This window comes from Phoca vitulina, unplaced genomic scaffold, assembly GCF_004348235.1.
Source record: "Phoca vitulina isolate PV1807 unplaced genomic scaffold, GSC_HSeal_1.0 scaffold1, whole genome shotgun sequence".
NCBI classification, from domain to species: Eukaryota; Metazoa; Chordata; class Mammalia; order Carnivora; family Phocidae; genus Phoca; species Phoca vitulina.
In genome coordinates, this window is record NW_022589704.1 from 8657342 (window position 1) to 8675228 (window position 17887).

Consider the following 17887-nt stretch of genomic DNA (forward strand, 5'->3'; position numbering starts at 1 on the left):
ACTTGATCCATATCACCTCTGTTCTTTCTTTTTCTTCAGCCTACATGTCTGCTTCCTTGTTTCGGCCTTGGTTGACAGTTCCTGTCACTGGAATGACCATAATGCAGAATTTAATCAAGTTTATTTTCCCTGTTCTGTATTGAGATAGCAGATTTTATTTTTTTTAAAGCAATAGGCAATTAAGTTCCATTATTATACTGTGACCACACAGAATGGTTCTTAGTTAAGTTTTTATCTCTGGCATAACTGTTGATGTAATTTTAGATGACTAATTAGGAGATTTAGCAATTCTTTTAAGGAAGCAAAATCAAGTGGAAGAACATGTTTCGTTGGTCTCAAACTGAATTTGGCCTGTGTTTTGACTGTGGAAATATATTTAATCTCTTCATCATAGCATTTAATATGCCCACTGTTAACCTGGTTTCACATTACAGGGAAAAGGGCAAAACTCCAGTGCTTTTGCTGATTAGATCTAGAAACACTTGTCACCTCAAAAGATGCTAATCGCCTGAAGCTTGTTTTATACTTTCAATATAAACACTAATGTAAACACACTAAATATTGAATTCACTATTTACCAACCAAAGTAGCTACCTGACAGTTTCATCATTGTTAGCTGGACTTCTGGCCCCACTGGTTGCTGTCAGAGCGCCCATAGGATAAGAGTGTCTGGCCTGCACTAGTTCTTTTTTTTTTTTTTTTTAAGATTTTTTATTTATTTGATAGAGAGAGACACAGTGAGAGAGGGAACACAAGCAGGGGGAGTGGGAGAGGGAGAAGCAGGCTTCCCGTGGAGGACGGAGCCTGATGCGGTGCTCGATCCCAGGACCCCGGGATCATGACCTGAGCCGAAGGCAGATGCTTAACGGCTGAGCCACCCAGGCGCCCCATGGCCTGTGCCAGTTCTCACTGCTGCCCCAGGCCCTCCAGGAATCCTGGGGGTGCATTTCAGTGGGGACTTTCTCCATTTTACCATTTTCCTGCTAAGCTTCTCCTACTATGAAATGCATAGGCTTACCCAAAGCCCCAAATTAAAATGAACCATTAAAAATGTCTATAAAAATGTAACTTTCCAAAAATAAGCCTGCTGGGAACTTTCTAACACTGTAGTTTTTGTTAGAGAGAGAGAGAGAGAGAGAGAAATTGAGCATGAGCAAGGCAGGGGCAGAGGGACAGAGAGAATCTTAAGCAGGCTCCACACCTAGCGCAGGGAGCCCAACGTGGGCTCATGACCCTGAGATCAGGACCCGAGCTGATCAAGAGTCAGACGCTCAACCGACTGAGCCATCCTGGTGCCCCTCTAACACTGTAGTTCTTCTTCCTTTTTAAAAAAAAAAAAAAAAAAAAATTTTTTTTTTTTTTGAGAGAAAGAGAGCACGAGAGGAGGAAGGGTCAGAGCAGGGAGCCAGATGCAGGACTCAATCCTGGGACTCCAGGATCATGACATGAGCTGAAGGCAGTTGCTTAACCGACTGAGCCACCCAGAAGCCCCTAGTAGTTCTTAAGATTTAGGAGTTAGGGATCCCTTGAGAATCTGATAAAAGCTACAGACTCTCTCCCCAGAAAACTGCACATGTGTATCTGGCATGTAATTCAGGGAGTTCGCAAACTGTGTGGAAGCCACGGAGCCCAGCACGGTCTAGGAGCTCCCTGCTCTGACAGCTTCTGAACCGCGCCACTGACTGAAGCTTACGAACTGCTCCAGCCCATTTTCTTACCATTGCTCTTGCTTCCTCACGAATGGACGGAATAGAAAGGATGCTGTACAGAGCTCCATTCACATACGGCTGTATCTTTAAGGGGAGAAAAAACGGTCATTTGCAAGTTCTCAAACACTGTACAACTCCGTGATCAAACACCCCACTCAAGAATAATCTGGCTAATGAGGAGAGTGAGCGTTACCATCTTCCTGAGCTCCAGGATGCCTGTTTCCAAATGACCAATCTCTCCATTTGCATGTCCCAGTGACAGTGACAACTAAGAGTTCAAAGCCAAGTTCATTATTGGCTCCCAAAGCTCCCTCCTGCTGTGTTTCACTGCTTAACTAACGTCATGCTGATCAGGCAGGCTTCTAGAACCGCTGGAGTCATCATCGATTGTTCTCGCTTCTCTCCAGAGTTCAGTCTCCAGGCTCCTTTGATAGGAACCCTTCTTTCCCACACACACTGCCACTGTCCTTGCTCAGACATCGTCCGTGACCTAGGTGACACTCAATCTCCAAAAGAGTCTCTCTCTGTCTTTGATGTTCACACTATAGTCCAACAATCACATCATTGCCAAAATTCTACAACATGGGCCAAATCATCCCGCTTCCTACCTCGGAAACCTTCCCTAGAGCCTACCTGGAAAGTTCTAACTTCTTAGTACAGCACACAGGCCCCTTCAAGGTTTGGCCTCATTATCATGTCCCCCTGCCCCTCCCTTCCTGCCACCATGGGGTTTACACTGTACAGATCGGTCTCACCCTACTTACAGGGCCCCCCACCACACCACACACTCTGCTCTGCTTCCTCTATATCCCTCCACTGCTCTACTGGATTCAGTCTATTTTTATATTTATACTTCTGTCTCCCCCACTGTGAGCTCTTCAAGGACTGGACCCATGTTTTACTCACACAGGTAACCCCAACCTCAAGCTGCACAGGACATGGTACATGGCAGGTGCTTGATAAATGAGAGCTCCCTTTTGAGTAGATTTTGTGCTACATCCTCCACAGCAATGGAGGAGGGCCCATTCCCACCATTCTTTTCCAGCACTGGACTTTATTATCCCTTAGTTTTTTTTTGTTTGTTTTTTTTTTTGTTTTAAAGGTTTTATTTATTTTTTTGAGAGAGGGAATGAGAGAGAGAGAGAGCACATGAGAGGGGGGAGGGTCAGAGGGAAAGCAGACTCCCTGCTGAGCAGAGAGCCCGATGTGGGACTCGATCCTGGGACTCCAGGATCATGACCTGAGCCGAAGGCAGTCGCTCAACCAACTGAGCCACCCAGGCGCCCTATTATCCCTTAGTTTTTGCCAGTCTAATGGGTAGAGAGAAAAAAGGCATCTTATGGTTGTGTTTAGTTTCATTTTCCTGACTATCGGCAAAACTAAACATCTTGTCTTTATCTATAGGTCATCAAGATTTACTCTTCTGTAAACTGCCCATGTGTGTACTTTATCCTTTTCTTATGTCTTTTAATTATCAATTTATAGGAGCTCTTCATATATAAGGGATATTAAACTTCGGTCCTATGTGATGCAAACTTTTCCTCAGGTATCATTTGTCCATTGACTCTTATTGTGGCCTCTATTTCCATATAAAAAATTTTAATGTTCACAGAGTCAAATCTGTGCATCTTTTTCTTTATGGCTCTCGGGTTTCATTTTCAAGATCACGACTATCTCACACAGGACGCATGTACGTAGCATTGATTTGTGTAGCGAACACATTTCTAGGCTCTAACATGTGTACAGGTAGATTTTCCAGCTCATCTTCAAAGCAAATATATTTGTAACAATCCTCCGGTCTATTCTGTCCTCAGAGGTAACATACTGGTTCCAACACTTGAAACCAACATTTACTATTAGAGACTGAATGTATTTCCCGTAGGCTTCAATTGCCTTCGTTGAATAAAATGGAGAACAGAGTCTAGAAGCAGTCAAGAGCTCTTGATTTTAAAATATAAAAAGCATGGCATACACTGTAACCACCACCAACCCTTCACTTGCTGAAGCAGCCCGGGTCACTCAGCTGGGGGGGCCAGGGGGATGGAAGATGCGAGACAAATGAAGAGAAGGAGAGCTGTCTGCAGCTAAGTGCCTCACTCTGACCCAGTGGTACTCAGTCCTGTCCTGCTAAGACACCCGTGCACCTGATCTGGCTAAAGAGGTCAGGTTTCCGTTGAGGCTTTGGCTTCAGGTGCCAAGTGATGCCACAGTTTCTGCACAGGCATCTGCAGAAAGCCAGTGAGAGGACACTCATACCGTGTCGAAGTTTCTGTTAATTAGTTTATCAAGACCTCTACTTCATTTTAAAAGGGCTTATGGCCCACAGGCTGGACGACAGAAAACCCCACCGTGCTGGGGAGGACACGGGGGAGAGCAGAGGCTGGTAGAGCCACTCTGCAGGACAATGTGGCGGGACTCCGACCTGAGACGGACACCCAGGGCGAGCCAGCAGCGACGCGTGTGTCTGCACCCTGGGGGCCCCTGGGGGCCAGTATGGCGATGTCACTGAGGACTGGCGTGGCGGCTCAGGGCTGGAGGCAGCGGAGGTGGACAAGCCCGGGGGACTGGATGGGGGCGCCGCAAACAGGGGCTGTTTTGCAGTGGCGAGATTAAGGAATGAGATGTACACAAAGCAACACAGAAAAGTCTAAAAACAATGAAAAAGTAAGAAAAGAAGGCGATCTAGAGCGCAATACCACTGACACAGTTACACATGCAGCAATAGCGTTAACTAAACTTTCAGGCCACGCCGCACCACGGGGAGAGCCGACGTGGGGGAAGAACGAAGCAGGGTAGGTGACAAGGAGGAGAGTGAGGCCTGGGAGGGAGCTGACACAGACCAGTGACGGCGACGCGATAGGAAATGAGGAGTTGGGATCAACCTCCCGCTTCCCAGTTCCAGAATCTGGAGGAGGGGGTGCCCTGACTAGCGTGGCCAGCCTCCCCCAACCCCCAGGCTAGCAGCGCCGGCCCAGTACCTCGTGGTTCTCATGGCCGAGCAGATCCGAAAGAACTTTTAGCACCGGACCCGCCACCTTGGCACACATGTTCTTCCCTTTAGAAAAAACAATGAGACAAAACACGACATGTCTAAACGCCCAATCACAGTTTCAAGTCAGGCAGACTTGAACACAAATCTTGGCTCCTCTGCTTATGAACTGTGTGGCCCTGGGTGAGTCACTTAGCCAATCTGGGCCCCAGTTTCTTCCTCCTGGGATTCCTTAGGGATTATTAACATCTGTTGCAAAGGGTGATGCAGAAGGAAGTAACTCAGTACAGGCCGTGCATTCCGAGTGCTCAGTAAATGGCGGCGCAGAGGGCGCACAGCTATTCGTGACCGTCAGCGGGAACACAATCTATTACAGAGTCGTGCTCTGCCTCCCAGGTGCACATACCACCATCATAAAAATCATACAGGTGTCTGAGCCAATCCAAACATCGTAACAATTGCTGCAAATAAATTGGTGATACTAAGAAAAGCTGCTTAGAATCTGGTAAATGTTTTAAAGCTAGGATACTTGCATATGCTATTCTTTAAGAGAAGATTGATATCACATTTACTCAGTCCACAACACATGAGTGGTTCAGATTACAAAGCATCCAAAGGCAACGAAGCTTCTCACAAATACCGCTGAGTTATTTAACCATGTAACCTTCTTCTTCCAAAACTGGGGCTGCTCAGACCGGGGTCAGCCACAGGCTGGACTTAACACCTCTTCTAAAGAAGCTTCTTCCATCCCAGGTAACAGATCACTTAAATGGGATGGAACCTCTAGAAAAGCTGCAATCACTACTTTTATGGATCAAATGTCCCGAGATGTGCACAGGAGAATCCCATGTCGGGGGAGTGAAGGGGGAAGAGACGGCCCTGGTTAGGAGCAGGGACACGGTCTGACATCCTTGCTCTGCCCCCAACTTAGCCCTGTAGAATCTTGGAAACATATTTCTCTGTCTTTGGATAGAATGGATCATAATTCTTCACCTCCTACCTTTGAATCATGCAATGAAGATGAAGAAAAATGTAAACTATCTTAATTTCCTCTTAATTCAGGCACTGCATACCTATAAAATGTTCTTTTCCAAGGCTAGAATGGTATCAGGCTTCAGGGATTCAAGAGCTGCATAACTAGTTGGAAATGTTTTACACTCTACTGCTGTTTCAGTTTTCTATGAGGGAGACTAAAGGCAAACCACATCAGGCTGGGTGGTCATCCAGGTTCGAGGGTCAGGCTCTCTTCCCCTCCCCCGCACCAAAGCCAGAGGGCCCAGGGACAGGGGGCTGTGAGACCTGCACTCCTGAGGCAGAGGTTCATGAGCAAAGCCACCGAGTACTCCAGTGTATAGTCCGACAGGCAATCGGGGTCCTTCAGAATATCAATCAGCCAGAAGATGAGGCCATCTCGAATCATCGCTGTCTGCAGCGGGCGCCTAGGATGCAAAAGCCTACGGGTCAACTCAAGCTCACAAGAAACTTTCCCTGTAAGAGTGCGTGGTGATGTGCATGCTGATTGGAAAAGACAAACTGATGGGGCGCCTGGGTGGCTCAGTCGGTTGAGCGTCCGACTCTTGGTTTCAGCTCGGGTCATGATCTCAGGGTCCTGGGATCGAGCCCCCTGCTGGGCTCTATACTCAGCGGGAGTCTGCTTGAGGATTCTCTCTCCCTTTGCCCCTCCCCCCGCTCTCTCTCTCTCAAATAAATAAATAAATCTTAAGAAAAAAAAGAGACAAGACAAACTGTGTGGAAGATACAGACTCTGAAGAACATTTTGTTAGACCCACACACAACTGAAACAACAAATTCTTTACCTTTTGCAGGTATCCCTAAGGATTTAGAGAGACAAGGCAGTCAGGAGGCCTTCTACTTTGAAAATTTCTTTTTCTATTTAAAATGAGCAGAGTACTACTTCAAATATTTAATAAATATTTACTGAAAGCTTTTGGTCTACTTCACCCAGCAGACAGCCACAGAAATAGTTCATTGACAAACAGATTTTTAGTAAACTCTAGTCGAGCTAGGCACTTTGAGCTGTGTAAAAACAAAGAAAAGCCAAAAATCAGCTCAATCCCATTTTGATTCAGGTCTCTGTAACGTAAGGGTAGTTTAATGATGTGGGCAATACAATTTATACAGAATTATTTTCTGCCCAAAGTCCAGGTGTAAGATCTTATAAAATCCAACACCTCATCCAAATGTGTTATGGTGAATGTCTTCCTGCCAACCTCAAGAACTGATGAGATTCAGGGCGCCTGGGTGGCTCAGTCGGTTCAGCGTCCGACTCTTGATTTCAGCTCAGGTCACGATCTCAGGGTTGTGAGATCGAGCCCCGCGTCCCGCTCTGCACTGGGCGTGGAGCCTGCCTAAGACTCTCTCCCTCTCCCTCTGCCCCTCCCCCCACCAAAGAATTGATGAGATTAAGCATGATGGTATCACCATGAGAAGTCATGTGAATTCTTTGAAAATCAAAACACCATGGAAGAAACACCACTATACATCCCCTAATGAACAGGTTATGGTAAAACTCCCACCCAGGGCACTATCTGTTTGGGCTATTCTTTTTTTTTTTTTTTTAAGATTTTATTTATTTATTTGACAGAGAGAGACACAGCGAGAGAGGGGACACAAGCAGGGGGAGTGGGAGAGGGAGAAGCAGGCTTGCCGCTGAGCAGAGAGCCCGATGCGGGGCTCGATCCCAGGACCCTGGGATCATGACCTGAGCCGAAGGCAGACGCTTAAGACTGAGCCACCCAGGTGCCCCTGGGCTATTCTTTTTTTTTTAAGATTTTATTTTTTTAAGTAATCCCTACACCCAACGTGGTGCTGGATCTTACAACCTGAGATCAAGAGTCACATGCTCCACTCACGGAGCCAGCCAGGCGCTTGTCTGTGCTATTCTTAAACACCACACTCACCTCACCAGTGAAATTTACTGGAATACAATGAAGGCAACACTCTTGGTAATCCTAACTACTTTCTACCTTCATTGTACAGACCCTAGAACATTGCAAAAACATCAAGCATATTTCTAGAACAGAATAGCTTATTACTGTTTGAAGCACAAGAAAAAACTGGCAATAAATATCTATATTACCAGGAGGAAGTATTTCTTCATTATATCTTATCTTTGTTACTATAGTTATTAAATTTCCAAAAATTTTCCAAATACGGTCAACATCAAGCTAAATTATCTTTCTAAACAAAAACCAAGTGTTCATGTGATCTGAGGAAACAAGAGCTTTACTACTGGAGTTTACCACTTACAGTTCTTTTCAATTCACACATAGTTTGAACAAGAACTTTTCATTGGCAGGGACCTGGCAAACAGGAGGAACTGAACACCTACTGCTTTCCCTCTCTAAATGTGCACACTTAGAATAAGTCACTTTGCAGGCCTTAGGATACTAGCGAGAGTCAATCACATGTCAACCACGTCTGACAGGAAGAAAGTATGTCCAGAAGAGGACTAACGATCAGAAAAAGCTGAGGACTCAAGGTACTAGAATTCTTCCTAAGGCAAAGAGAAAGTGAGGTGCTCCTGAGGGAATCCACATGCTGGAAAAATTCCATGACTCAGTGACTCCACTCCTAGACACTGACTGACTCAGGGGAAGGGAAAGGATGCATCCACACAGAGACTTGTAGGCAAATGTTCAGAACACAATTAGACACAAAGAGTAGATAAAATCCAGATGTCCATCAACTGATGAACAGATAAACCAAATGTGGTCTCTCCATGAAATGGCGTGTTCTTCAGCATTACAAAAGGAGAAAGTACTCACACAGGCTACCATATGGATGAACCTCAGAAACGCTATGCTAAGTGAAAGAAGCCAGTCAAACAGAACAAATATTATATGATTCCACTTACCTAAAAATGTCCATTATGGGTAACACTACAAAAAACAAATCAGTAGTTACCTAGGGCTGGGGGTCGGAATAAGGACTGGAAATGGGCCTGAGGTTTCTTTGTGTGGTGATGGAAATGTTCTAAAATTAGCTTGTGGTGATGGTTGTACAACTCTGTAAGTATACTAAAAATCAGTGAATGGTACATTTAAAAGGGATGAATTCTGTGCTATGAGAGTACACTTCGATAAAGCTGTTCATGAAAAAAAAAAAAAGCTCTAGGTGGATAGAGCACGCAAGTCCTGACAGGGTCCAGGTGGAGACTACAGGGTGGGCTGCTGGGACGCACGCACAAGGAAGCGGGACGCTCCAAACCTGCCTTCCACGGAACTACCTAGCACACCGACGTGACTGTGCGTTTACGTGCACCTCCCATAACGGGCTGTGAGCAACGTGCAGGCTGAGCCCCATCAGGTTTTGTTCGTGGGCCTGCGGCCTGGAACACAATCCAGCCCCTGGCCAGCACCAGCTACCGGTCACGAGGAGACCGCAACAGCACCTCCTCCCTCTGCAGCAGCTTGAGCAGAGGGTTTCGAGGATTCGAGATAAGCGTTCTAGCTCCATCTTGGAAAGTCACCCAACCTCTCCTAAATGTTAACTGAAAATATCATCTGCCTCTTGGGCTGCCACTGGGACTAAACAGCGGCTCACATAAGCCCTATCTGATTTCACAGGAGCCACCAAGACCTGCTGCACGGTCAGCACCTGAGGCTGAACTTCTGCAAGGCCCCGAGAACGTTCTCGCGGGTGACGATGTCCTCATCCTCCTCCTTCAGCCTTTCCTCCAGCATCTGCAGCACCTTTGTGCTCTGGGCCAGGTAGAGGCGACCTAGTAATATAACCAGAGATGCACGGGTGAGAGAATTTATCTTGTGTTAAGTTCATACCCCAAAATCACTTTCTATGAACACTTTGCATGTAATACATGTAGAGTTTAGGTAATTTTAGGTTCTAAAAAAAACTTAGAACCTATTTCTTCTGCAAAGTTGGTTTTATCCAATCAACTATTTAATGACGAGAAAACCACTCTTCTTATAATCGAAACATAATTCATCATGGGGCATCTGGGTGGCTCAGTCAGGTTAAGCCTCTAACTCTTGATTTCAGCTCAGGTCGTGATCTCAGAATTGTGAGATCAAGCCCCGTGTTGGGCTCCGCGCTCATTGGAGCGTCTGCTTCTCCTCTCTCTCTCAAATAAATAAATAAATAAATAATCTTTAAACATAATTCATCACTATGTTTTTGTGGGGAACATTGCCAGATCTACAGGGGGAAAGAAGGTGAGGAATCTATATGTTATGGGCTCCTTAGTCTTTATAATAGAGGCTGTCAAATAGTAATGCTTTCTGGCCACACTCCTTGCTCCTTCTAGACGTACCCGTGGCCTGCGGAAGGAGTTGGGAACCACACCTGGGACCCTACGATAAGCCCTGAGTTATCACTAGCCCATTGTGGACTTGAGTCTTGATACAGATGATGTTAATGCATGCACCTTCGTTCATAATAAAGGTCTGCTAAATGGCTGGAAGAACTAGCAAATAATTGAGTGAACCAACTTTTGGAGTATCATATATTCATAATTTGAAAACTCCCTTTATTCACATTTAAAAAGCTGAAACAAAGCAGAACTTATGGAAGATAATGATACTTTGTAAAGTCATTCTGAATTCAGCTTTGGTGTGTATTACCTTTGGAATTTTCAAATCCTCTTGGTATAAGAGATTATCCGCTTTTTTTTTTTTTTAGATTTTATTTTTAAGTAAACTCTACACCCAATGTGGGGCTTGAACCCACAACCCTGAGAGGTCAAGAGTCACACGCTCCACCGACTGAGCCCACCAGGCGCCCCCCAGAGTTTGGAGTCTCTTGAAGGAAATGATGCAGTGCCTGTTGGGATCAGCTCTGATTATTTCACTAACCTTATTTTGCCTTAAGCAGAAAATTACAGAAAATGCATTAGCTGTTATATACTTGAAAACAATCTAAATGGTACTGTTACAAAACCAGGAAGCTTATAAAATAAAACCAGAAACCATCAAAATTTGCTCTGACATAAACTAAGCAATATGACAGCAACCAGCTTGCACGAGACACCTTCGATGCCCTGAACAGGAATATACTGAGGAAATATATGGCGCCTTTAAGGAACTTGAAGAGGAATGTCCCCTTTCAAAGGAACAGAATGCACTAAGTAAGACCTAGCTGTTCTCTTTGAAGAAAAGCTGACGACTCACCTTCTGCCAGGGACGCGAAGGCATTGACGAGCCGGGCCATGTACTGCCGCACCACCTCACTCCTGGACTGCAGCAGCTGGAGCACGCTCCTCTGCGGGCAGAAGCATCCAGAGAGGGAAACGATGAGGGTAAAGGAAACAGAGCCAAACATGCGGTTCCTCTGTGGGTCTGCGGTTCTCTGCCTCTGCGCGCAGTTATTAGAGGTGAAACAGACTGAAGTCAACACTTCATCTGGAAATCTCAATTTCCAACTGATTTTTTTTTTTTTTAAAGATTTTATTTATTTGCGAGAGAGAGAATGAGAGACAGAGAGCATGAGAGGGAGGAGGGTCAGAGGGAGAAGCAGACTCCCTGCTGAGCAGGGAGCCCGATGTGGGACTCGATCCCGGGACTCCAGGATCATGACCTGAGCCGAAGGCAGTCGCTTAACCAACTGAGCCACCCAGGCGCCCCTGATTTTTTTTTTTTAAAGGTTTTACTTATTTGACAGAGAGACACAGTGAGAGGGAACACAAGCAAGGGGAGTCGGGGAGGGAGAAGCAGGCTTCCCGCGGAGCAGGGAGCCCGATGTGGGGCTCGATCCCAGGACCCTGGGATCATGGCCTGAGCCAAAGGCAGACGCTTAATGACTGAGCCACCCGGGGGCCCTTCCAACTGGTTTTTTTATGAGAGCTGACAAGGACAAGTTACTGAGACTTCTAAGCTGAAAGACTGAATTCTACAGCGCGCTTAGCCAGTGGCTGGCACAAGGGAGGAATGCTGTTTGTGATGACCACTGCTCCTGTTTTTCCAGGTTCATGATCGATCCAATACACGCATCTAAATTTGTTCCCTGCAAACCACAGTAAAGCTACAGTGCGTGGAGTTCTTTAAAAAAGGCATAAATTCTGAAGGACAGAGAGGCAGCACAAGTAATGCTAACAACATGATTTTGGAATCGGGAATGCAGGGTGGTGACAGACTTTAGCAGACCCAAGAATGCCAAGTCTCGAAGGCAACAATGGGCAATGAGGAATTACTCAATTTACAGCACTTCATCCTCAAAAGGAAAAAAAAATAAAGAAGAATAGGTGAAAGCTGTTAAAGCTGCAGCTGGGTCCCACTCTTGCTGCTCCTCCCTACCGTCCTCCCGCCTACTTCTCCCCATCAGTCCGGGGGTGCTCCCTTGCAAGGCTAACCCGAAAGGTTTCTGGGGCTGGGAAGAGTGAGTTGGACAGGTAGGCAGTCAGGGCCAGGGTCCCCAACAAGAAAATATAGAGTCAGGACAGCTAAGATAAAACAGCACTAACGTCCTGTTTTGCAGCTTAGACAGGATCACACTTGCATTCTGTTTTGCAGCCTTTGCAGAAATGACTTCTGCAAAATGTCCTAAAATAAGACAATTAACCGCAAGCATTTGTCAATATCACGGGCAAGGGGCAGTTAAGACCTAAGCCCCCAGATGTCAGCAAAAAAAGACCATCAGCACAGAGACATTAACCTAATAGGTAGACAGATATGTGACCAAAGTCCTGATTGGGATGACTCAGCACACCCTGATTGCTTAAGATAGTTTTGCAGAAGAGCTGATAAAAACCCCTAAACTTAGAAACTCCGGGGGCAACCCACTCAGGCCCCCCGCCCTCTCCGGGAGCTTTACACTCTTGCTCAATAAACTTTGCTTTGCTGCCCACCACTCTTTGTCTGGTCTACCTCTTCATTCTTTGAAGCGGCGTGACCGAGAACCATGGGCACCAAGGGGACAAAAATCCTATTAACAGAGGGGGACACCTGGCACAGGTGAGCAGGGCTTCTACACCCAAATGGGGAGAAGGGACAGTGCCTAAATGCAGAATGAATACTGAACAGAGAGTACCCCATCCTATTCTCCTACCTGGCTCCCAGAAGGCTGCACCCAGACCTTCACTCTCTAGGTAGGAGATCAGAAGACTCTTCTTGGAGGAAAATGACCACCAGCCCAAGAGAAAAGAACCAGAGATCCTAAAATCAGAGGTTCCTACTAGACAGCCCACCTGGATCACTCTTAGTGGAGCTCTGCGTCTACAGGCCCTACCCTCATACTCAGAATTTCCAACTGGCTTTCATTCCCCCACTCAAAACATTATGAGATAACCAAAGTCTACCAGAAACCCAAGGCAAGTTTCCAATACGGGAGACAGGGTCAAAACAAATGGCGGGGGCAACCTGAAGGAAATGGGACTGTGCAGGGAGAAGAAAACCAGAGATAAGTGAAAATGTGTCACTCATAGTAGCCTCAGACACACAAGAGGCTGTACTGTATCCATGAAAAAACAGATCGCCATAAAAAGGGGGAGTGAAAAACTCGACAGAAGGGTTGGAGAATAAAGATGAGGAGATCTCCCAGAAAGCAGAGCAAGAAGAAAAACTGAAAATATGAGAGAAAAGACAGAACCAGAGAACCAGTTCAAGAGGTCCAACATTCAGAGAGAGAGAACCGAGAAAACAGAGAGGAAATCATCAACAGAATAAAATCAAGAAAAGTTCCCAGGACTGCACTTGTCAGATGGAAGGGCTCCCAAAGCACTCAAAACAATGAATCAAAATACACCTCATGAACGACATCAGTGAGACATTTTTTAACACTGGTGACAGAAGACTCAACAGGCTGCTAGGGAGAAATAACCAGGCCACATACAAAGGATCAGGAAATAGAATGGCTTTGGACTTCTCAACAGCAACACTGGAACCTAAAAGACAACGGAGCAAGATCTTCCAAGTAATGAAGGAAAATTATTTACAACCCAGAATTTCATACAAAGAATAAAGACATTTTCTGACATACATCATCTCAAAAAATCTACTTCTCACCATCCTTTCTCCGAAAGCTGTTAACTATAGGATGTTATTCTCTCGGTTGGATAAGAAAGAATAGTGATTCTCGAAAGTGTGGTCCTGGACCAGCAGCAGCAGCATCACCTGAAAACTCGTTGGGGATGCAAATTCGCAGGCCCCATCCCAGACTTACTAAATGGAAATTGCAGGGGCCCGGTAGTTTGTGTCTTGATGAGCTTTCCAGGTGATAAGACTGCATGATAAACTCTGAGAATAGCTCAGCTATTAGAACTCACTAAACGACCGGTACAATTTCCTGGCTGAAAGGGCCAATCTCTCCGGTGTCATGGTGACACGGCATCCATTTTGCTGAAGTTTTCCTGCTCTGCAGATTCTCTGACACCTTAAGATAGCTCCAGCTCATTCCTTGCTTAAAATAAACCATGGCAATTAAAAATAATGACTTGGGGAAGAAATGACATGTCTTCGAGGGCTACAGAGATCACAGCATTATGACAAATATCACAAAACCTAGGACGTCTTTCATTAGAGAACACGTTGTTTTTTATATATACAACCAAGACAGGCAAGAAGCCATTTAAACTGTAACAGGCCACTGACTTTTAGATAGGCTCTAATTTCCCAGAATCCTAAAATGGGGGGGGGGGGGGAATGCATCTCAGATTTAATGAAATAAGATAGTTTTAGAAAGATTCAATATTGAATTTACTCTTTGAATCTGAGTTTGTAAAGTCACAACAATATATTTTTCAGCTGCTTCATGCCTGATAAGTTGGTTTCAATGCCATTACAAAAATAAGCAGAAATAAAAGTAAAAGGAAATAAGTCAAAAATTTGAGAGACTATTTTTCAAACTAAATACAACTCTTTCATGGGAGCAGTAAGACTACATTCAAAGAAGAAACTGGCAACTCAAGGGCGCCTGGGTGGCTCAGTCGTTAAGCGTCTGCCTTCGGCTCGGGTCATGATCCCAGGGTCCTGGGATCGAGTCCCACATGGGGGCTCCCTGCTCGGCGGGAGGCCTGCTTCTCCCTCTCCCACTCCCCCTGCTTGTGTTCCTGCTCTCGCTGTCTCTCTCTCTGTCAAATAAATAAATAAAATCTTTGGAAAAAAAAAAAACCACAAACAAAAACTGCAACTCAAAATTCTCCAACACTACGCCTGTGTGCAGGATAGACTAACGTGTGATTAGCTTCTGCAGGGTGCTGTTTCATCGGCGATCCTAAGGGGTGTTGATATTCCACCCAGTGCACACCCTGTGAAGCTTCAGAATAGGGAGGTAAAGTATTTAGATCATTTTGGATAACACTGAATGCAGATAATGAAATGCAGTGTCTTTCTATATGCCATGTTCAAGATCTCACTCCTCCTCCTGTCCAGTGAAGCCTGCTGTTGATAACAGGTAACAGGGTGAAGAGTGGGGAGGGAAACCACCACGTATTGGCTACTCTGTGCTGGGCACTGGGTTAAGTACTTCCCACACGTGACCAAATGCAATCATCCCCACAACCTCACGAGGCAGGTGATGGCTCCTTCTCCGAGACAGGAAGCGCCCACACACCCAGTATCTTACTTAAGGTTATCTGGCTCGTGGGCAGTAGGGCAGAGGTTTAAAACCAGTTAATCTCACTCCAAATCCCATACCTTGCCCACTGCATCATCAGATCTATCTGGTCCAAAACTATATACAAATATTGTGTTAACATATTTTAAGTCAGGCCCAGATGAAAAACAATTGAATTGGCTTACCCGCCTTGCCCGCCGTTAAGTCATGCTGAGCTTGCAGGACTCATGGTTAAAGGGTGGAGTGAGACAAAGAGTTGCAATTTTGGGAAAAGGAAACATGACAGGAAAGAGCTCCAGAGTTGAATCAAGCAGTTCTAACCTGTTTAGGACTCTATTAGAGGTGAAAAGTGGGCCAAAGTCTGGGGTGAGTAGCAGATCTCACCAGCTACCAGAAGCTCGAGGTTGACATGTGGTCACTAGGCTGACATATCATATAAAGTCAAGGCTCCCCCTACTGCTAAGATCACCCCCTCGAAATGAAGGCCCTGGCTGGGCTCTGGCCCATCTCTCACGGACCTGGCTGTGGCTGTGACAATCCAGGAGGTCGTTGCCGACGTAGGCTTCCAGAACGGTCTCCCTCTGCTCTCCAGGATGGGATGTGGTCAAGCGCTAGAATGAAGAAAAAGAAAAGTCACAGACCCAAGTCTTAATATGGAGAAAAATGTTCATATAGTGGGTATCTTTTAAATGGCAGTAGCAGTAACTACACATTTAACCAAAGTAAATAATATTCTGGTGGGGGGAGGGTGGGAGTAGCTACCCAGGCAACCAGTCAACTAACAAGAAGTTGTGATATTATATTTCCTAATGGGTGATGTAGGAGTCAACTCACACACATGAAATCTCCAGAGAAGGGAAGTGATAAAATGCCCAGATGGTAAGTGTATAAATAAGGGAGAGCCCACCAACACCTAGAGGTTTTCTCACACAAAGGGGCTCTAGAGTTGGCCCCTGAAGGATGAGCAGACTATTTAGTCAGCACAGGGGAATGTGAGCACGGGCGGGGAAGGCAGTGTGGGACGGGTCTGGGAGGCGTGCAAATGCAGGAGGCATGTGGGGGTAGGCACAGGGCAGGTTGTTGAGGGCTTGGAGCCAATGCATCGCCAACAAATTAGACTTTATACTATAGGGACTGATGCAGCAATACTGCGTGTGTGTGTGTGTGTGTGTGTGTGTGTGTGTGTGTGTAAGGGGTAGGTGGTAGAGTTTTGTAGATTCTGAAGGTCATAAGCCTCTTGCATTGTATTAAGGAAGAATTCACTTACTGTCCAGGGGGCTAGAAAAAAAAAATGTTGTATGGGGAGTGTGTGAAATGTGTATGAGTGTGTACAGGCATGAATTATATGAGAAAGTCACAAAACTAAAGTGAGCAAACGTCCTTGTTTTCCAGGAAAATCCTACTAAAGACCCCTGAGACTGTGGGCCCTGCCTCTGCTGAGGAGGGGCTGGACGTGTAAAGAACCACATGGAAGAAGACAAGAGCAGCAGAAACCCCCAGGACTGAAAGGTGGAGGCCTCCAGAGGCGGGTGTCGCTGACAGACTGGATCCACCGAGGCCAAACAGGAAGGCCGTGAGGGGAGAGAGCACCATATTAAAGGAGGGTGTGCCAAGAGTGTCACAGGTGGGGGCTGCCGCCCTTCCATCCAGTTCCCTGAAGCCGGGGCCAGGGTGCTGGAATGGGGTGGAGGGGTGAGAAGCTGGAGGGGGACACAGACAAGATCTTAAGACACCTCTTTATTCTTCCTGGTTATTCTGTGACAATGTCATTCACTCAGCAAAGGAATACCCTGTCTCACCAAGAGGCTCAGCAGCACGGACTGAGAGGAGGTGCTGGGTGGACAAACTGGGAGCCAGAGAATGAGTTTGCTAACTTGAGCAGACAGAGGCAATGTGCGGGGTAGGGACGGTCCCCTGAGATTCCTCACACTGCCCACCCACCCTAGTCAACTGAGGCAGACATCACCAACTGACCACAGGACTCCTGCTGATCCTGGATGCATCCTCAGAGTACTCCTCAAGACCATATTCCAGGAAGCACGACCAACCATCAGAAGTGCAAGTGAGGAGACCTTTTTCTATAGAGATGGGGAAATTACTCAAAGCCATTTTGACGCCAACATACCCTGAAATTCAGAGATCCATGAAGGCGTCTGACACGATTACAGCCTAAGTTAGAATGGCTCATTCAGTTAAAGAGCCAACCAGTGTTGGCCTAGACCTGCAGTTCTCAAAGTGTAGTCTGTGGAATCCTAGGGGTCCCCAAAGACCTTCCAAGGAGTCTACAAGGTCATGATTATTTTCATAATAATACTAAGATATAATTTATCTTTTTTTAAAAGATTTTATTTTATTTCTTTTTAAGATTTTATTTATTTATTTGAGAGAGGGAGAGAAAGTGCACAAGCAGGTGGAGGGGCAGAGGGAGAGGGAGAAACAGACTCACTGCTGAGCAGGGAGCCTGACGTGGGGCTCAATCCCAGGACCTTGGGATCATGACCTGAGCCGAAGGCAGATGCTTAACTGGACTGAACCACCCAGGTGCCCCTAAACATTTTATTTTTTTAAAGTAATCTCTACACCCAGCATGGGGCTCGAACTCAAGAACCCGAGATCAAGAATCACATGTTCTACTAACTGAGCCAGCCAGGAGCCCCTGATT

General features: G+C 46.0%; 1 protein-coding gene across 5 annotated transcripts in view; it reads right to left on the bottom strand.

Moving 5' to 3' along the window:
• ARMC9 (armadillo repeat containing 9) overlaps window positions 1-17887 on the bottom strand; it is a 149009-nt gene that overhangs the window by 79882 nt on the left and 51240 nt on the right. For all 5 annotated transcript variants that reach the window (XM_032400103.1, XM_032400093.1, XM_032400075.1 and 2 more), the window contains exons 12-17: window positions 15744-15836; window positions 10848-10938; window positions 9319-9442; window positions 5998-6137; window positions 4688-4764; window positions 1719-1793 (exon numbers count right to left, since the gene is read on the bottom strand). In XM_032400103.1, the coding sequence (XP_032255994.1) occupies window positions 1719-1793; window positions 4688-4764; window positions 5998-6137; window positions 9319-9442; window positions 10848-10938; window positions 15744-15836 (600 nt within the window). The remainder of the gene's footprint in view (window positions 1-1718; window positions 1794-4687; window positions 4765-5997; window positions 6138-9318; window positions 9443-10847; window positions 10939-15743; window positions 15837-17887) is intronic.